The sequence below is a fragment of the Nannobrachium achirus genome, assembly GCF_963921795.1.
Source record: "Nannobrachium achirus genome assembly, contig: SCAFFOLD_112, whole genome shotgun sequence".
NCBI lineage: Eukaryota > Metazoa > Chordata > Actinopteri > Myctophiformes > Myctophidae > Nannobrachium > Nannobrachium achirus.
In genome coordinates, this window is record NW_027665015.1 from 47,501 (window position 1) to 66,590 (window position 19,090).

At 41.9% G+C, this 19,090-nt stretch overlaps 1 protein-coding gene and 1 long non-coding RNA gene across 2 annotated transcripts in view; both read right to left on the bottom strand.

Annotated features, from left to right (window-relative positions):
• LOC308280660 overlaps positions 1-3,529 on the bottom strand; it is a 4,551-nt gene extending 1,022 nt beyond the window's left edge. Inside the window, exons 1-2 of the long non-coding RNA XR_013961769.1 lie at positions 3,388-3,529; positions 2,654-2,694 (exon numbers count right to left, since the gene is read on the bottom strand). This is a non-coding gene — a long non-coding RNA (uncharacterized lncRNA). The remainder of the gene's footprint in view (positions 1-2,653; positions 2,695-3,387) is intronic.
• Positions 3,530-4,667: 1,138 nt separating this feature from the next.
• LOC308280657 (protein NLRC3-like) lies at positions 4,668-18,411 on the bottom strand (the record flags this gene model as incomplete). The annotated part of the gene is made up of 4 exons (XM_080754985.1): positions 4,668-4,851; positions 5,490-6,328; positions 6,434-7,446; positions 18,324-18,411. The coding sequence occupies 4 exons, from the start codon at positions 18,409-18,411 to the stop codon at positions 4,668-4,670; spliced, it is 2,124 nt and encodes a 707-aa protein (XP_080611111.1).
• Positions 18,412-19,090: the final 679 nt, after the last annotated feature.

Consider the following 19,090-nt stretch of genomic DNA (forward strand, 5'->3'; position numbering starts at 1 on the left):
GTTGGTTTTGACTCTGGGTTGAAAGTGATCTGTGGCGCTGCCTCTGGTGTTGTAATTATGGACATCCTTAATGTTTATAAAGTATTTTGACAGGTACTTGGGTATCATAGTGGTGTAGTGTATCTTGTACACCAGGCCCATTGCAAGTTGCTGTACTCTGTCATTTATTCTGAGCCACCCCACTCTTAACTGGTGAGTAGCGGTGAGGTGAGTCTGATAGGGAACCACTTTAAACATTTACTGTATATATTTGAAAATAAACAAGCTCATGACGCGTTGCATCGCGATGTGTTGTGATCTTGTAGATCATCTATTTTCAAAAAATATCTTGGAAAAGCAGAGTCTGCCACAAACACACTCATGCACACACACACACACACACACACACACACACACACACACACACACACACACACACACACACACACACACACACACACACATGTTCATACTTTAATATTTTTTTCAAAAATAGCAGGTCTACAAGCTCGCAGCACAGCACCAAGTGATGTGCTGTGATCTTGTAGATCTGCAGACCTAATGTGTTAATACAGCATCACACTCATTTATCCATATTTTACATGTTGGCTATTTAACACATTTAGAGCTATAAAACATCTGTGTCATTTTAGATTAGATCTTTATATTTAGCAACAAGAAAACAAATCTCCATATTCTAACTTTTTGTGATTTTTCCTAAGCTAGCGCCCCCTACTGTACTTGATCATACTACAGCATTACACAAAAGTACCTAAAGTAGCAGTCAACGTGTAAAACATAGATAAAGTGGTTCAAATGAGTGTAATGCTGTATTAAACATTTTGCTGGGGACCCCCTGGAACCCCCTAAGGACCCCTGTGGGTCCCCAGACCACACTTTGAGAACCAATGCTATAAAGAACCATCAACCACTTTAACCCTTCATCGACCGGTGTCTCCCAGGGCTCTATACTTGGTCTGCTCAGTTTCTCCCTCCACACTCCAAAATAGCCGATCTACAAGCTCAAAACGTGTTGTAGCAGGATGTGTTGTAAGCTTGTAGATCTGCTATTTATGATGAATGTTCACGTATTAAGACATGTCCAACATTGAGACGCAGTGTTTAAATGGTTAATGGTTCAAAGAAGGTTCTTTGAGGAACCATTTGTGGTTGTGAGCTTGTAGATCTGATATTTGTCAGAGCCCTGAGGAACTCCAGTCAGTGACGTGGGTTTAAGTGTTTAACATATAAAATAAATATCATTAAAATAATGTTTTATTAATTAAAATCAGTTCCTGATTGCAGGTCTAATAATTTAATTAACAATATAATAATATAACATTAATAATAATATAATAATAGTTTAACTAACCACTTGAACCCTGGTGAACCTATTCAGTATTCATAATTCTAAAACAGCAGATCTTCAAGCTCACAACATGTTGACACGACAGACAGACATTATGTTGTGAGGTTGTAGATTGTCTATTTTCACTACATTGTGGCGACTCTGCCCATGTGAAGACGGAGACATTGGGGACAATGGGGAAAGGTGGTTGGATGATGAAGAAGAGCGCGAAGAGGAAAAAGGAAGTGGAGAGACAGCCTAGACAGATCAGAGCAGCCTCTTTGTTATTTTTCAGCACCCTCCCAACCCAGTTCTAGCCTGTATTGAAAGGGTAATAAAACCTGGTGCTCCGGTTAAAACGTCATCATTGTTTCCTCCTTTTATTTATTAGTCAGTGAGTTAGCTGTGAGGGACCGCAAACGCTGCAATATTTAGACAGTTCTGTTTTAATGCATTATTTTTTGGGGAAATGTTCTTCATTTCAATACAACAATGCATTGATAAAAAATTTAAAAGTACTGTAGTTGTAATTTGTACTTTTTTTTGTCCACCACTGGTTGTCAGGACAGAAAAATGTCCAAACATGGAATAAATTCCTTCTCAAGACATTTCCTCACTAATGTGTTTGTAAAGATGTCTAGTAAAACATTTCAAAAGGTTGAAACTCCCCTAGGGCAGCGGGAACAGCCACGCCCACTTTTCCTGCTCGTCACAAAGCCTTGTTTTGTGTGAGAATCTATATTTGTGGGAGCGTGTCAAATTAAAAAGTATCTTTATTAGTTTGTTGAATCCTAGGAGACACTGCTCCTCAGGAGTCCAGATCACCTGGAGGTCCTCTGGTTCCTCCACACACACACACACACACACACACACACACACACACACACACACACACACACACACACACACACACACACACACACACACACACACACACACACACACACACACACACACACACACACACACACACACACACACCTCTATGGATGTGGTCAGCAACACCACACTTCTCAACACTTTTTATCTGCTGAATAAGAGCTAAGCTTGTTGCCACTTCACACAGTGATTGAACTGTGTTTTAAATGGTCTCTCCAGGGGTCTTGAACCCCAGTGTTAGTGTTACTAAACACCTTTAAAATACATTGGTGAAGGTTTTTTATAATATCCCCTGAATACAGGGAGGGAGGGGCCAACAGAGTATAAAACAGTGTATAAAATGTCAATGTGACAGACAGAGAGATAGACACACAGACAGACAGACAGACAGACAGACAGACAGACAGACAGACAGACAGACAGACAGACAGACAGACAGATACTCACAGAGTTGAGGTTTAATCCAGTGTTCTCCTGAATGATTCACACTGTAGGAAATAGAACAATAATGAATCAATATCTGACTGTCTAACACACTGTCTCCACTACCTAACATAGTTTTGTTCCTTTTGCTATCTCACACACGCACGCACGCACGCACGCACGCACGCACGCACAAACACAGCTCACACTAAAGATATGTTCTCCTAGAACACGGTGGGCAGTTTTTATTTACTGAGTTCCATACTGACTTTGATAAAATGAGCCAACGGACAACACTTGAAACTCATTCTAAATGTATTTTTAAATGTAATTCATTCATCATTAGTATTATTGATTTATTTTCTTTCTTTTATGCATGTTTTCATGTTTACAGCACGGTATGTCATTTAAGCTCTGATATCATGTCAGATATACTTTTACATGTCTAGAGTCTTGCTGTGCTGTTATCTCATCCTGGACTGAAAATCATTTTTGTTACATTTTTCAACTCTGGAAAATGACAGGATGAATGAGGACTAGTTCATCATCGTGGGCTCACATTTAAAAAATGATGGAATGCTGAGGATTGTTGTGGTGGTCTTGTACATCTAAAGAAGGGATGTAAGGATGAGGATGGTTGTGGAGGTCTTGTACATTGGACGTTATGGGTGAAGCCCCCCTCCCACCTGGCCAGCCAGTTCAACATTGTAAGGGAAACACTGCACTAACCAACATGGACACAGTCCAAGTCTACTCACTTCAGAGTCTCCAGTGCAGCAGAGAGCTTCTTCAGACCAGAGCCTCCTAAGTGGCTGAAGTTCAAGTCCAGCTGTTTCAGATGGGAGTGGTTGAAGGTCAGAGCTGAAGCCAGAGAAGAACAGCCTTCCTCTGTGAGCCCACAACCTGACAACCTGCAGAGAAATCCATATTTAACAAAGTGCTGTTGATGTTCAAGTAGAGATCCACACAGAGAGAAAACACACTATTTATTTACCTCAGGATCTGCAGTCTACACTCTTCACTCTTCAGTAGAGCAGAGAGTTGGTCCACTTGTGATTCCTGCAAGCAGTTGAAACTGATGTCCAATTCTTTCAAATGGGAAAGATTAGATCTGAGAGCTGAGACCAGGATGTCAAATCCTGTCTGAGTGATGTTACAGCCAGCAAGTCTGTAATTAAAGATTACATATCTGGATTTATTATCAGAGTTTTGGAGGAGGGACCAAAGAGATGGAAAGAACAGGCAGGCAGGAATAATGTGAAGTAAATCATGGTCATCTTCCAACAGGAAGCTAACTGACAGGAAACAGGAAGCAGCAAGTGAACAACAGATCCAGCAAACTGACTGAGAGAGGACAGACAGACAGACAGACAGACAGACAGACAGACAGACAGACAGACAGACAGACAGACAGACAGAAAGACAGCAGGGTAGTTGCCAGGTATACGGTAGTAGATGGTAATCACATATAGTTATTAATTAGTACATATAATAAAACCAGTAAGACAACTAAGGGTGGAAAAAGCGACCTCGCCCTAAAGTCGCGCAGGACGTAATTCGCACAGGACGTAATTAATTTGTGAGCTTATAGATTGGCCATTTTCACTATATGTGTCCCAATTTGGCTGGGAGCCAGTCATTGGATTTTTATTCATTTTCCCAACAGTTTTGAAGATATGGCTTATAGAATGATGCCATGCTGAAATACTACTTTTGAGATATTAAAGTTCTAAATAAATTTCTAACCTGCAAATGACCTGACGATCTCTCACATTAATTAAAAAAAGTCTTATTTACATGCAGAGTTAAGCTCTGGCGTTTAAGTGAAATGTAGCCTGAAATTTATGAAATGCTTTAGTGGCTTTATCACATTTTAGTGAGAAAAAAAAAAAAGTATTTTCAGTCCCTGTCTAAAGCTGTACTTTCAGTGAGATTTGGACACATATTTAGACAGTTCTGTTTTAATACATTTATTTTGGGGGAAATGTTCACAGCCACGCCCACTTTTCTCTAAATAATGCTAAATAATGCTGGTTAATTAATCTGACCTCAGTATCTCCAGTTCACAATGTGGACTCTTTAATCCAGCAGAGATGAGTTCCATGAATGAATCCTCCACGTCGTTATAACTGAGATCCAATTCTCTTAGATGTGAAGGATTAGAGCTGAGAGCTGAAGCCACAATTTCATAATCTGGCGTTTCAAGTCCACAGCCAACAAGTCTGTAAATGTAGAATATGTCAAAACAGAGACAAGACACAAGTTAGATCAAGTACATGTTATAGGAAAAAAAAGCATGCCCCCAAAAAATCATGAAAATAAATCAGTCAACCCACAACCCAATCACATGGTGAGGGTTGTATACTCAGCAGCGCCAAAAGTATTTCCACAGTAGCTTGTGTGCGTCTTTAATGATTATTTTATGTTCATAGGAGTTTTGTCATTCTAGGGTCAAGACCACTTGACCTTTGGTGTTGTCAATGTTTTGAGGGCACAAAGGTAAAAATGCCAGGACAGGAAGGTCATCAAATAAAACAATGATTTAAAACCCACAGAAATAATTAATTTAACTCTTATTGCTATTAACGAGTATACTTAATTAAGTGAATTGATGCGCGCGCAAACACAGTCACACACACACACACACACACACACACACACACACACACACACACACACACACACACACACACACACACACACACACACACACACACACGTTAGTGTCTTATTAGCCAAGGATCTATCCTTTATTTGCACAATACCACCAGACCTGATTATTATTGGATATTTTAAATTAACCATCATTTCGGTAGAAAGATTCTCTTCTAATAGGTTTTCTATTCACATGACTACTAACCGAGCCTTTCTGGTGTTCCTCACAGCTGGGACCAGTCTGGATTTCCCCCAGTTTCCTGCTGTTCTGTATTTGCCCAGGTCCAACTCATCCAGAACCTCCTCTGACATCAGCAGTATGTGGGCCAGAGCTGAACACTGGCTTTCAGACAGTTCTGTCTTTGATCCGTCCCCTGACTCCAGGTACTGTTGGATCTCCTGGTGCAGTGAGTGGTCGTTCATCTCCATCAAACAGTGGAGGATGTTGATACATCTGTCAGGAGAGAACCTTTGATCATTCATCTTCTTCAGGTTGTCAATGACTCTCTGGATAGTCTCTGGACTGTGGTCTGTCTGATCCAACAGGCCTCCTAAAAGACTTTGGTTGGACTGCAGTGAGAGGCCATGAAGGAACCGGAGAAAGAGGTCCAGGTGGCCATTCTTACTCTTTGTTGATTTTTCAAAGGCTTTCTTCAGGAAGACATCCAGGGACATTATTTCCTCTTCTTTGTCTTTGTCTTCCAGGAATGTCTTCAGTACCTTCATGTTCCTCTGTGTGTAACAGTGGAACAGGTAGACTGCAGCCAGAAACTCCTGGATGCTAAGATGAACAAAGCTGTAGACCTTTCTCTCAGATTGAACAGTCTCTTCTTTGAAGATCTCTGTGCACACTCCTGAGTACAACGAGGCGTCTTTCACATCAAGACCACACTCTTCCAGGTCTTCTTGGTAGAACATCATGCTACCTTTTTCCAGATGTTCAAATGCCAGCCTGCCCAGCTTCAGAAGAACCTCCTTGTCAGTGTTGGACATTGGAAGATTGCTAGTTGTTGCACTCACTCCCAGCAATCTTTGTGTCGTGGTCTTCAACCAGGTCATCATCTTCGCCTTCATAGAATTTTCTCTTGGTTTTTGACTCATCGCCCTGTCGCCATCACCCTTTACTGAGCTTGAAGGCTGTTGATTAACCTCATCAGTCTCTCCAAACTTCAGATTCTTCCTCTTTGTCTGAACCCACAGGAAGCTGCTGTACATCGCAGTCTGGGTCTTGGGCAGCTTTTCTGTCTCGTCTGTCTTCAACATGTCCTCCAGAACGGTAGCAGTGATCCAACAGAAGACTGGGATGTGACACATGATGTGGAGGCTTTTTGATGTCTTCACGTGTGAGATGATTTTGTTGGCCAACTTCTCATCACTGAATCTCTTCCTGAAGAACTCCTCCTTCTGGCGGTCTGTGAAGCCTCGTACTTCTGTCACCAAGTCAACATATGCAGGAGGGATCTGATTGGCTGCTGCAGGTCTGGTAGTTATCCAGAGGAGGGCTGAAGGGAGCAGATTCCCCTTGATCAGGTTTGTCAACAGCAAGTCCACTGATGATGTCACTGTGGCATCAGAAACGATGTCATTGTTGTGGAAGACATCAGAATCAATATCAATGTTCTCGAATTTCAGCGGAAACCTGCTTTCATCCAGACCATCAAAGATGAAGCCAACCTTCCAGACAGCGAGCTGCTCTGCTGTGACCTTCTTTAACTCTGGGTGGAAACGATGAATCAGTGAGAGAAGACTGTGCTGCTCATCTCTGACCAGGTTCAGCTCCCGGAATGAGAAGGGAACCAGGAGAATGACATCTTGATTTTCCAAACCCCTTGCCCAGTCCAGAGTGAACTTTCGCACAGAGAAGGTTTTTCCAATGCCAGCGATGCCCTTGGTCAGAACTCTTCTGTTGGGTTTATCTCTGCCAAGGAGGAGGGGCTTAAAGATGTCACAGCATTTGATTGGTTGGTCATGGAGGGTCTTCTTGGAAGCTGTCTCTAGCTGCCAGACCTCATGTTGGTTATTAACCCCTTCACTCTCTCCCGCTGAGATGTACAGCTCTGTGTAGATGCTGCTGAGGGAGGGCACTTCAGTGACGTATGTCACACGATCAAGACGGTTCAAACCGACCTTATAAACCTTTAAACACTCCAGCGGACTGACACCTGCTATGAGAAGAGAATGAAGACATGTTTAACATGTTAAAGTTAATTTATAACTTTACATCGAATAATTGGCCTACCATTAAAACTATTTCTTATACCTGCCAAAAAATCTACAATTTACCCAGGGGGCAAACCAGCCTTTTTTTTAGGAAACCTGCATTTGCCCAGACATAAAAGGTTGTCCACCAGAAATATTATCTATGACCCAGTAGGATCACAACCTATATGGACAACCCGGTCAATTTGTACGGCAAAGTTCCAATATGGCCGCCTCAATATTAGCCCCTATTAGTTTTAATGGGGGGTGAATAGGGAACAATTTTAAACTGAGGGATATTTCCACGAAACTTCACAGGTTGATCAATGGTATACATATGAACATTTTTTGTATTGCAAGTTTCCATGAAATCCAATATGGCCGCCACAATATGGCCGCCATAATGTAAGGACCCAGAAAATAGGTTTTGCCTCTAACTTCTGAACCAGATGAGCTAGAAACGCAAACTTGGTGTCTATTTCATGGTGTCTGACCATGGGAGACTCAATGGAATAGCTAATTTTATTATTGGGTGTGTCTGGACCTTTATTGTGCATATTTGCAAGATGGTGGATTCCCAAAATAGAGCTTTAACATAATTTCTACCATGATTGTTGACTGCTTTTGCAAATACAAGCAATATGAATCCATTTGCTAAGATTTATGGCACAGAAGGGACTTATACCTGTATTATTCTTGAGTTTGCATGTTGTCAAAATGGCTGTAAACGAGATATTATATTTCCTGTCCGATTCTACTGTATGTAGTTGTAGCAATAACTTCAGATAAAATCAGAGACCAAAACAATGTATCTTAGAAATTATTTTTTTATTTAAAAAATTAATAAAAAAAGAGAGAGATTATCTCAATGAAATGAATGCAACTGCCTTTTTGGGTCTTTCACACATAGACATGCACATGCTTTCCAACAACTTCAGCTTCAGGGAAATTATAATGAACACATGATTAAAACAGGCTGCATTATTATGCAAATAATTGCTAGTCACTATCACTGTCATGTGATGTGTACCTATCCTGCTGCATCTTGTCTCCAGTCCTTGGCAACGACACCTCAAGTAGCATGCAATTCCCTTCTTCGCACATGAAGTTCAATCACCCGAGATCCTTCACTTGGAAAGGAGTCAGCTTAGGTGGTTCGGGCATCTAGTACGGATGCCCCCCGAGCGCCTTCCTAGGAAGGTCCTCGATGCACGTCCCACTGGGAGGAGACCCCGTGGCAGACCTAAGACCAGATGGAAGGATTATATCTCCAGACTGGCCTGGGAACGCCTCGGTATACTCCCAGAGGGAGTGGAGGAAGTTACGCAGGATAAGGAAATCTGGAAGTCTCAGTTGGAACCGTTACCCCCGCGACCCGATTCCGGATAAGCGGTTGAAGATGGATGGATGGATGGATGGATGGCACATGAACAGTTTTTCTGGCAGCCTTTGATACAGCTACATGATATTGCCTTGTCCATTGATATAGGCCAGGCTGGCTCTGTAGATGGACAGGGACTGCCTTCCCATCACTGAGAGACCATCCATATTCAGTGAAGCAAGGGATGTCTGGCTTCGCGATGTGTGCAGTTTTATCTATTATGGCTGCAAGAGCAGCTCTTTTCAGGTGCAGGCCAAAGGCATTTTCTGTAGGTGGCAGCAGCTTCAACATGGGTTGATCGGTTATTTAGGAACTTGTACACTCTCAGCTTTGCCAGGTCAAAGTCCTCCGAATGGTCAGCTTTTGATGCATATACAGCTATTGTGAGGTCTCTAGCCTGATTCTTGACATCCTCTGAGAGGGAATAAGAGGAATTTTCACCAAACTCCTGAAGTGCAGGGAGATCTAGACCCATGCTGGTCTTGAACCATGCCTTCTTTCCAGTGAAAAAGGGATAGCTGGTGGTATCTCTGCCACTCAGGCTGTGAATAAAGGGCAGGGCACGACACTGTGCAAGTCCAAGGGCTGAGACCATGTGATGGATAGGAAGATATGCATCCTGCTCTGTTCTCACCCACAGCTCTGGAAGGTCTAGGAGGTGGGTGGCAGCATGATATAGATGCCTATATCATGCTGCCGCCATGGGAAGGCAGTCCCCTGTCCATCTACAGAGCCAGCCTGGCCTATATCAATGGACAAGGCAATATCATGTAGCTGTATCAAAGGCTGCCAGAAAAACTGTTCATGTGCGAAGAAGGGAATTGCATGCTACTTGGGGTGTCGTTGCCAAGGACTGGAGACAAGATGCAGCAGGATAGGTACACGTGACAGTGATAGTGACTAGCAATTATTTGCATTATAATGCAGCCTGTTTTAATCATGTGTTCATTATAATTTCCCTGAAGCTGAAGTTGTTGGAAAGCATGTGCATGTCTATGTGTGAAAGACCCAAAAAGGCAGTTGCATTCATTTCATTGAGATAATCTCTCTCTTTTTTTTATTAATTTTTTAAATAAAAAAATAATTTCTAAGATACATTGTTTTGGTCTCTGATTTTATCTGAAGTCATTGCTACAACTACATACAGTAGAATCGGACAGGAAATATAATATCTCGTTTACAGCCATTTTGACAACATGCAAACTCAAGAATAATACAGGTATAAGTCCCTTCTGTGCCATAAATCTTAGCAAATGGATTCATATTGCTTGTATTTGCAAAAGCAGTCAACAATCATGGTAGAAATTATGTTAAAGCTCTATTTTGGGAGTCCACCATCTTGCAAATATGCACAATAAAGGTCCAGACACACCCAATAATAAAATTAGCTATTCCATTGAGTCTCCCATGGTCAGACACCATGAAATAGACACCAAGTTTGCGTTTCTAGCTCATCTGGTTCAGAAGTTAGAGGCAAAACCTATTTTCTGGGTCCTTATTACATTATGGCGGCCATATTGTGGCGGCCATATTGGATTTCATGGAAACTTGCAATACAAAAAATGTTCATATGTATACCATTGATCAACCTGTGAAGTTTCGTGGAAATATCCCTCAGTTTAAAATTTTTCCCTATTCACCCCCCATTAAAACTAATAGGGGCTAATATTGAGGCGGCCATATTGGAACTTTGCCGTACAAATTGACCGGGTTGTCCATATAGGTTGTGATCCTACTGGGTCATAGATAATATTTCTGGTGGACAACCTTTTATGTCGGGGCAAATGCAGCACACCTTCCTTTGCCCCCTGGGTAATTCGTAAAAAAATAGGGGGAAAAAAAGCGAAATAAATGTTCGTATATGTTAATCATCAGCATTTGGACATTGATTTTTGGAACACCAATGTGGACATTTAGTCTGCTGATATTTTCTGCTATTTAAAGATTTCAGTAATCAATATGAAATGATAATTAGTGTAAAATGTGTCCAGTCTTATACTTTGTTCACTTGTGGTTGGTCTGGATGTCTTCTGTTCAGGTGTGGTTCTGAGTCTCTCTCTGTGGAGAAGAACACAATATAATAGATAATAGTTTAGTAACTTATTATTTAATTAACCACTTAAAACCTATATGTACTTTGTCCTTCAATGAATAGCGCCGATACAAGCTCAGGAAGTGCTGTGATGCCAATCATGCCATGTGTTGTGAGCTTGTAGATCTGCTCTTTATTTCCATTCCAACATCAAACAAGAAGCAGACTGCGTGAAGTGCCTTACAGACCAGGCCTTACATACAAGGTGAATGGAGGACATTGGAGGTAGTGGTCTCACTCTACTGGATGTAAATAAAAATGTTACTGGGGGTGAGATCTGATTTATTTAACCACATCTGGATGAACATTCAGACAAAATAGCAGATCTACAAGCTCATGACATGTAGATGTAGCAGGGACCTCCCACTGTATATTGTAAGAATATGTGGAGAATAACCTTTTCCCTAGATTTCATAGATAGCTTCATAGAGTTGTTTGACATACATTATCATGTTTATTAATATGTTGGATTCATGTTAATGTTTTCAGACAGTGAACCTCATTGGCTCTGCTCTTTTTCCCTCTCACACCTACTCTCAGAAAATAGCAGATCTTCAAGCTCACGTTCCTCATCACACAAATAATTGTTTGTGTAGTAACTCTGAGAACCTCTAGGGGTCCCGGACCCCCTGTTGAAGACCCCTGCTCTAAATACTTCATTGACCAGCTATACATGGTCACCTCCATTTCCCCTCTAAAAGGCCAAATACATATCATTTAGGGGGTCCTCACCAAGTACATATCATTTAGGGGGTCCTCACCAAGTACATATCATTTAGGGGGTCCTCACCTCACCAAATACTTAGGTGGGTCCAAAAGGCCAAATACATATCATTTAGGGGGTCCAAAAGGCCAAATACATATCATTTAGGGGGTCCAAAAGGTCAAATACATATCATTTAGGGGGTCCAAAAGGCCAAATACATATCATTTAGGGGGTCCTCACCAAATACATATCATTTAGGGGGTCCTCACCAAATAGATATTGTTTAGGGGGTCCAAAAGGCCAAATACATATCATAAGGGCATACATGGTCAACTGGCAGCCCGGGGGCCACATGCGGCCCCCACCTTCACTTAATACGGTCCGCAGATTAATATCGGAATACTGATATATTGTTTTCAGCTGTTACAATTCCAAACATGCAAACATGACCCGCTTTAATTACTTCAGTTAACAGAAGAACATGTAAATGCTTTTGAAATTAAATAACAATTTTACTTTTCAGGATTAAAAAATAAAATTAAAAAATTGCAAATATAGCAGATCTACAAGCTCATAAAGTGCCGCACTGCAAAGCGTTTTGAGCTTGTAGATCAGCTAATGTTGTTAACTTTCACTGTATATGCATTGTGGCCCTCTGGACTGAGTGTGGGAATATAGTGGCCCTCTCCATCATCAAAGTTGCCCAACCCTGATTTTTAGGGGGTCCAAAAGGCCAAATACATCTAATTTAAGGGGTCCAAAATACATATCATTTAGGGGGACCTCGCCAAACACATATCATTTAATTTTATTAAAGTGCCAAATCACAACAAGTTTTCTCAATAGAGCAGAGAGCCCATCTTGTCCCATCCTGACCAAGCAGTGTCAAAGCTCTTATAAGAGAGAGATGCTGTTCATTGACATACTGTGTGTGTGGAGGTCCAGGTTCATTACTGAAGTTAATCAGTGCTCCTTTAGACCAGTCACTCTTCATGGACAGAAGGCTGGGTGTTGGAGACTCTGCTCTGGGGTGAACACTTCTGGAATGAGAAAAAGAATCCTCAATTATCATGTGAATGAAGAAGTCAGTTTATTAACCCATTCAGTGTATGGGAGGGGCTTACAGTACATGTACAGTATGTTGCAACATATTTGTTTTTGTAGGCTAAATTCTGATTTAGGCCTAACTATAGTGAACATTTTGGAGTTAGGAGGTTTCGGCCCGACAGCAGAGATATACTGTAAGAGGATTCACATACTGTGTGTGTGGAGGTCGATGCGTTTTGAGCTTGTAAATCAGCTATTTTTTCTATTTTTTTAATTGGAATCCTGAAAACTTGCAAATGCGTTTATATGTTCTTATGCTAACTTCATGAACTTAAATATAAATACATTGGGCATAAAGAATACAATAAAATTGTAATACTGGTCAATAAGCTACAAATATACATCTTTATGTCTGTGTGTTGGTTAAAATAATATTGAACCATGTGGCCCCCGGGCCGCTAGTTGCCCATATGATTTAGGGGGTCCAAAAGGCCAAATACATGTCATTTAATTTCATTAAAGTGCCAAATCACAACAAGTTTTCTCAATAGAGCAGAGAGCCCATCTTGTCCCATCCTGACCAAGCAGTGGCAAAGCTCTTTTAAGAGAGAGATGCTGTTCATTGACATACGGCAGGGGTCCTCAATAGGCGGACCGCGGTCCATGTCCGGGCCCAGGACGAATTATAGTAAAAAAAAAAAAAAAAAGTGGAAAAATATCTCCACGTTTTGTTTTTTGTTTCCACTTCTATGTCTTCATTCCCTTTCATTACATGCGCTGAGTGTGTGTGTGAGAGAGAGAGAGAGACAACGACGCGCTGATTGGCTGATGCCGGGCAACATGGTATTATGGGCTGTCATCTCTATGACAACGTTGCGCTGATAGGCTGTTGCCACAGACCGCAGAAGTTTTCGGAGCAGCAGCAGTAGCTTCAGCCTCCAATGCAACTAGTTATAAATCAGTGGGGTTTCATTCACGCACAACATCATCAACGTTAATACGTTTGCAGGATTCTAATCTTATCTCCAGAGTTTGTCGCGACGTGCCACAGCCCGACGGCCTGTGACGGCTGCCTCTCTCTTTCTGCATGGATATTTAGCGAGCCGCACGCAGCTCGGTACAAGAGTGAGTGCGGGCTATACCTTTCCTTCGTGCGGTACAAGAGTGAGCCACGAGCCGCTTCAGTCTCTGACTCGCGACACCTTGTTTTCATATCGATATTCACGTTGCGACACAAGCACAAATTATTCGAAGAGTGTCAACCCCTGGTTGGTACTTTTTTGTATCTTAGCCTACTATTTAAGATTGACCGACATAATAAAAATAAGCGAATGTTTGTTGGAGACTGTGTTGGAGACTGTGTTGGAGACTCTGCTCTGGGGTGAACATTTCTGGAATGAGAAAAATAATACTCAATTATCATGTGAATGCATAAGTCAAACCTCCTAACTCCACACTTTCTGCCAAACCAGCTAACTCCACCCGATTGGCCCTCTCTTTTTTCATAAATATGTGCTATTGAACACCCTTTACGTCTGTGTGTTGTTTAAAATAATATTCAACCAATGAAAAGTAGTAAAAAGCCCTTCGGTCAAAACCTCCTAACTCCACTTGAGCTCATCTTCCCAAAAATGAATATTTTGGAGTTAGGAGGTTTCGGCCCGACAGCAGAGATATACTGTAAGAGGATTCACATACTGTGTGTGTGGAGGTCGATGCGTTTTGAACTTGTAAATCAGCATTTTTTTCTATTTTTGAATTGGAATCCTGAATTATTTTTTAGCTATTTTTAATTGGAATCCTTTTATAAACTAGACCAGGTCAACCTGGTTGTGCCAGACCCCCTATCTGTCATCATCATTTATGACATCATGCCTTTTGTAGGCATGTCATCATCATGTCATCATCATATATACCCTTTATATAGAAAACCCGGACAGACATTTGCTTATGTAGGCCTACCCATTTCATGGGTCTGGCAAATATGGAAGGATGTTGTCACTCTAAAATATTAAGAGCCAGACCACAATGTCTGTTCAGTAGAGTTTGATATCAACTAAATTAAGTGTTGTTTTCTGTGTGTTTTAGACCCCATTTACACTGACAGTCAAATCCAGCCTGAAACAGGTCTGTGCCACACCCAGATTGGAATCTGATTTGTTTAAATGAGACTAAATGCAGACAGGTCACATGGAAGCAGTAACCTGATCTAACGAGCCAAGTCGCATATCAAACTGTCCAAAACGCCACTTGCAGCGCGACCCGAAAGCTACGGACGTCATTACAGAGCACGAGAATTGTATGTTTATTTACGAGAGTGCAAGGGTTGTAATGAAAATAAAACAATAGTTCAGCATACGTTTTACGCTACGGAAGAAATGGCGAGCAGGATTCAGTGGACTAGCACTTTGGGGGGATGCCTAGTAGGCCAACATGAGAAATGTACAGGAACAAGCAAGACAATATGAAGACATTTCTCACAGCATTGGCAGAAAATGGGTTCACAAGGACTTATCTGCAATGTCAGAGGAAAATTAAGAATTTGAAGAACACATATAAAGATAGAAAAGGCCATGGTGCCTACGTCGTTACCACGGTAACCAAAGCAGATATGTCAACACAGGGCAGCTTTGGATTGAAGTTGTTAAAATCAGCCTGAACACACAGATCAGATCTGGTCACTTGCAAATGCAGTGTGAACAGTCGGGCCAAAAGATCGGATTTGAGAAATAAATCTGATGTAGGCTAGATTTGACTGCAGTCTAAATGAGGCCTGACATTTTGACCTGTGACCAGTAGAGTCTGATCATAAACCAGGTCAGTGGCTTTGTGGTTAGAGTGTCCGCTCTGAGACTTGGAGGTCAGGGTTCGATCCCCAGCCAGATCATAATAACAAAGACTGTAACATTGGGACCTCATGGGCCTCCCTGCTTGGCACTCAGCATCAAGGGTTGGATTGGGAGGTTTGATCAACAGCTGCGGCTCACTGCTCCAAGAGATGGGTCAAATGCGGAGAACAAATCTTGCATACAGCAAAGTATATGACAAATAGTAGGACTTTAACTAAAATATATGTTTTCTGAATGTTTTACATTCTGACCTGGGATCAGTAGAGTGGTGTCCATCTTTGAAGTGAATAGGTCTACCCATGGACCAGTCACTCTTCATGGAGACACAGCTGGGTACAGGAGACCCTGCTCTCTGCTGATGGACCCTGAGAGAAACAGAGGATCAACATGATTTACTTTATTTATATTCAATCATTAGAATCCATGTGGAATCCACTCAGTCAAACGTCTCTTACTGTACATGAACTCTCTTCTGTGAAGTATTCTTCTGGATACACATACTGTACGTGCCATGGAATGAGTCAATACGTCACATGATTCATTGTTTGGTCCGGCAGATACTTGTGTTTAATTATTATTATTGGCAGAATCGTGGAAAGTTTAGAATATTTGGTGGTTCTGTAAATATGAGTAACATTATTGTCTCCACCAGCCGAAGGCTGAGGGAGAGTATGTTTTCCCCTCCGTCCGTCCGTCCGTCCGTGCGTGCGTCCGTGCGTGCGTGCGTGCGTCCTCGCAGTTTGTGAGCAGCTAATCTCCGCCGCCGTTGGCCCGGTCGCTGCCAAAATTAGCACACACACTCCCTGGATGCCAATTCAGAACCTCTGCCCCACATTTTTCAAATCAGCCTCATGGTGGCGCTATAACAGGCCGATTTGTGTGGCCTGGTTGTTACCAGCTAATCTCCGGCGCCGTTGGCCCGATCGCTGCCAAACTGAGCACACACACTCCCTGGATGCCAAATCAGAACCTCTGCCCCACATTTTTCAAATCAGCCTCATGGTGGCGCTATAACAGGCCGATTTGTGTGGCCTGGTGGAGACCTGTGCTCGGAAGAGCACTGCTTCTAGTTGTGTTCTGGTTCCTCAACATTGCTGTGATAAGAAAAAATGTATATATTCACATCAAACAAGAAGCCGAGTATTTAACCACATCTAGGTGAACATTCAGCCAAAATAGCAGATCTACAGGGTCATGACTTAGATGTAGCAGAGACCCCCCCACTGTATATTGTAAGAATATGTGGAAAATAACCTTGTCCATAGATTTCATAGATGGCTTCATAGAGTTGTTTAACATACATTATCATTTCTATTAATAAGTTGGATTCACGTAAATGTGTTTTCAGACAGTGAACCTTTTTACTGTCATTGGCTCTGCTTTTTTTCCCCTCTCACACATACTCTCAGAAAATAGCAGATCTACAAGCTCACGTTCCCCATCGCACAATTAATTGGCGGACCCCTGTAGTAAATATGAGGACCCCCTAGGGGTCCTGGACACCCTGTTGAAGACCCTGCTCTATGTAATTCATTGACCAGGATTCCTATCTATACGTAGTTGCCTTCATTCCCCTTGAAAGGGCCAAATACATATCATTTAGGGGGTCTAAAAGGCCAAATACATATCATTTAGGGGGTCTAAAAGGCCAAATACATATCATTTAGGGGGTCTAAAAGGCCAAATACATATCATTTAGGGGGTCTAAAAGGCCAAATACATATCATTTAGGGGGTCTAAAAGGCCAAATACATATCATTTAGGGGGTCTAAAAGGCCAAATACATATCATTTAGGTGGTCTAAAAGGCCAAATACATATCATTTAGGGGGTCTAAAAGGCCAAATACATATCATTTAGGGGGTCTAAAAGGCCAAATACATATCATTTAGGGGGTCTAAAAGGCCAAATACATATCATTTAGGGGGTCTAAAAGGCCAAATACATATCATTTAGGTGGTCTAAAAGGCCAAATACATATCATTTAGGGGGTCTAAAAGGCCAAATACATATCATTTAGGGGGTCTAAAAGGCCAAATACATATCATTTAGGGGGTCTAAAAGGCCAAATACATATCATTTAGGGGATCTAAAAGGCCAAATACATATCATTTAGGGGGTCCTCGCCAAACACATATCATTTAGGGCAGGGGTGGGCAACTTTGATGATGGTGAGGGCCACTATATTTCCACCTTCACTCCAGAGGGCCACATTGCATATTGCTACGTCCTACTTTGTCATTCTAGTATCTCATACAAAAGTAGCAAAAATAGCAGATCTACAAGCTCAAAACGCTGCGCTTTGAGCTTGTAGATCGGCTATTTTTGCTTCTTTTGAATTGGAATCCTGAATCATTTTTTGTTATTGTGGGCTCGCCGAAGGCGAGAACACTATGTTATCCTCATTATTTATAGAGTGAGTTCCGCCGCATATTTCCGCCGCAGACAGTTGGTATTTTCCGCCGCAGACAGTAGAAGGGCAGAGCCACTAGCCAATGAGGTGGCATGATTGTATTTGAGTTCCGTCGAAGACAGTATGAAGGCAGGGCCCTTAGCCAATGAGGTGTAATTGAGGTGTGGAAAATCTGGGAGTGGTGTTAGCTGGGGTATTATTGGTTGAGCTTCACATGATAATTAACACGTCACCTTTGGGGGGAAATATATAATGAGTTCTGCCGTATATTTTTGCCACATATTCTTGCCACAAGCTTGCCTGAGTGGGTTTTCCATTGACTCTGTCTGGGAACTCCAGAGGCCTTTCTCTACCTTCATGCTGAATGGTCATTGGAGCGACAGGAATGATCCTGTCGCTCACTGGATCCAGAACCTCATTCTCATTGTCTCGGGAGACCATGTGGAGAGCATTTGACTCTACGTCACTCAATCTCTGGGCATTTTGTTCATTTTGTGCACTCTGGTTGGAGTTTCATACCCCTCGTGTCTGTTGGAGTTCTAGGCGCATTCTAAAATAAATAAAACAAAATATATAGGCTGCTTTCAGGGCCGACGCTCACAGCGTGTGTGTGTGTGTGTGTGTGTGTGTGTGTGTGTGTGTGTGTGTGTGTGTGTGTGTGTGTGTGTGTGTGTGTGTGTGTGTGTGTGTGTGTGTCGCTCTCTCAAAAAAAGAGAGAAAGAGAGAGAGAGCGCATAAGAGACGACTGAGAGATTCAATCTCTCTAAAAGCAAAAAGGTCTCATCTAAATTCTCTAACTTGTTCACACATGTATGAGTGATTACTTTGTTTGATGTGAAAGCATAAAGACCTGGATGTTACCTCTTACTTGCGTGATCCAGGTTGGATCCAGTCAATTTGAAGAAATACTCCAGCGTTTACTTTGAGGTGAGGACAAGAACGAGCGTGCCTACGTTTTTATTCACAATGCTTGGCTGAAGATCCACTGTCCATTCTATGGCCTATGTCATGTTATAGCCTATAGTTTAACTTTAAACAAAGGGAGCTCTGCTGACTCAGAGCTTAATTGAAATGACCTATACATTTGCGCAGTGAACTGGAATTATATAATTATTATTTG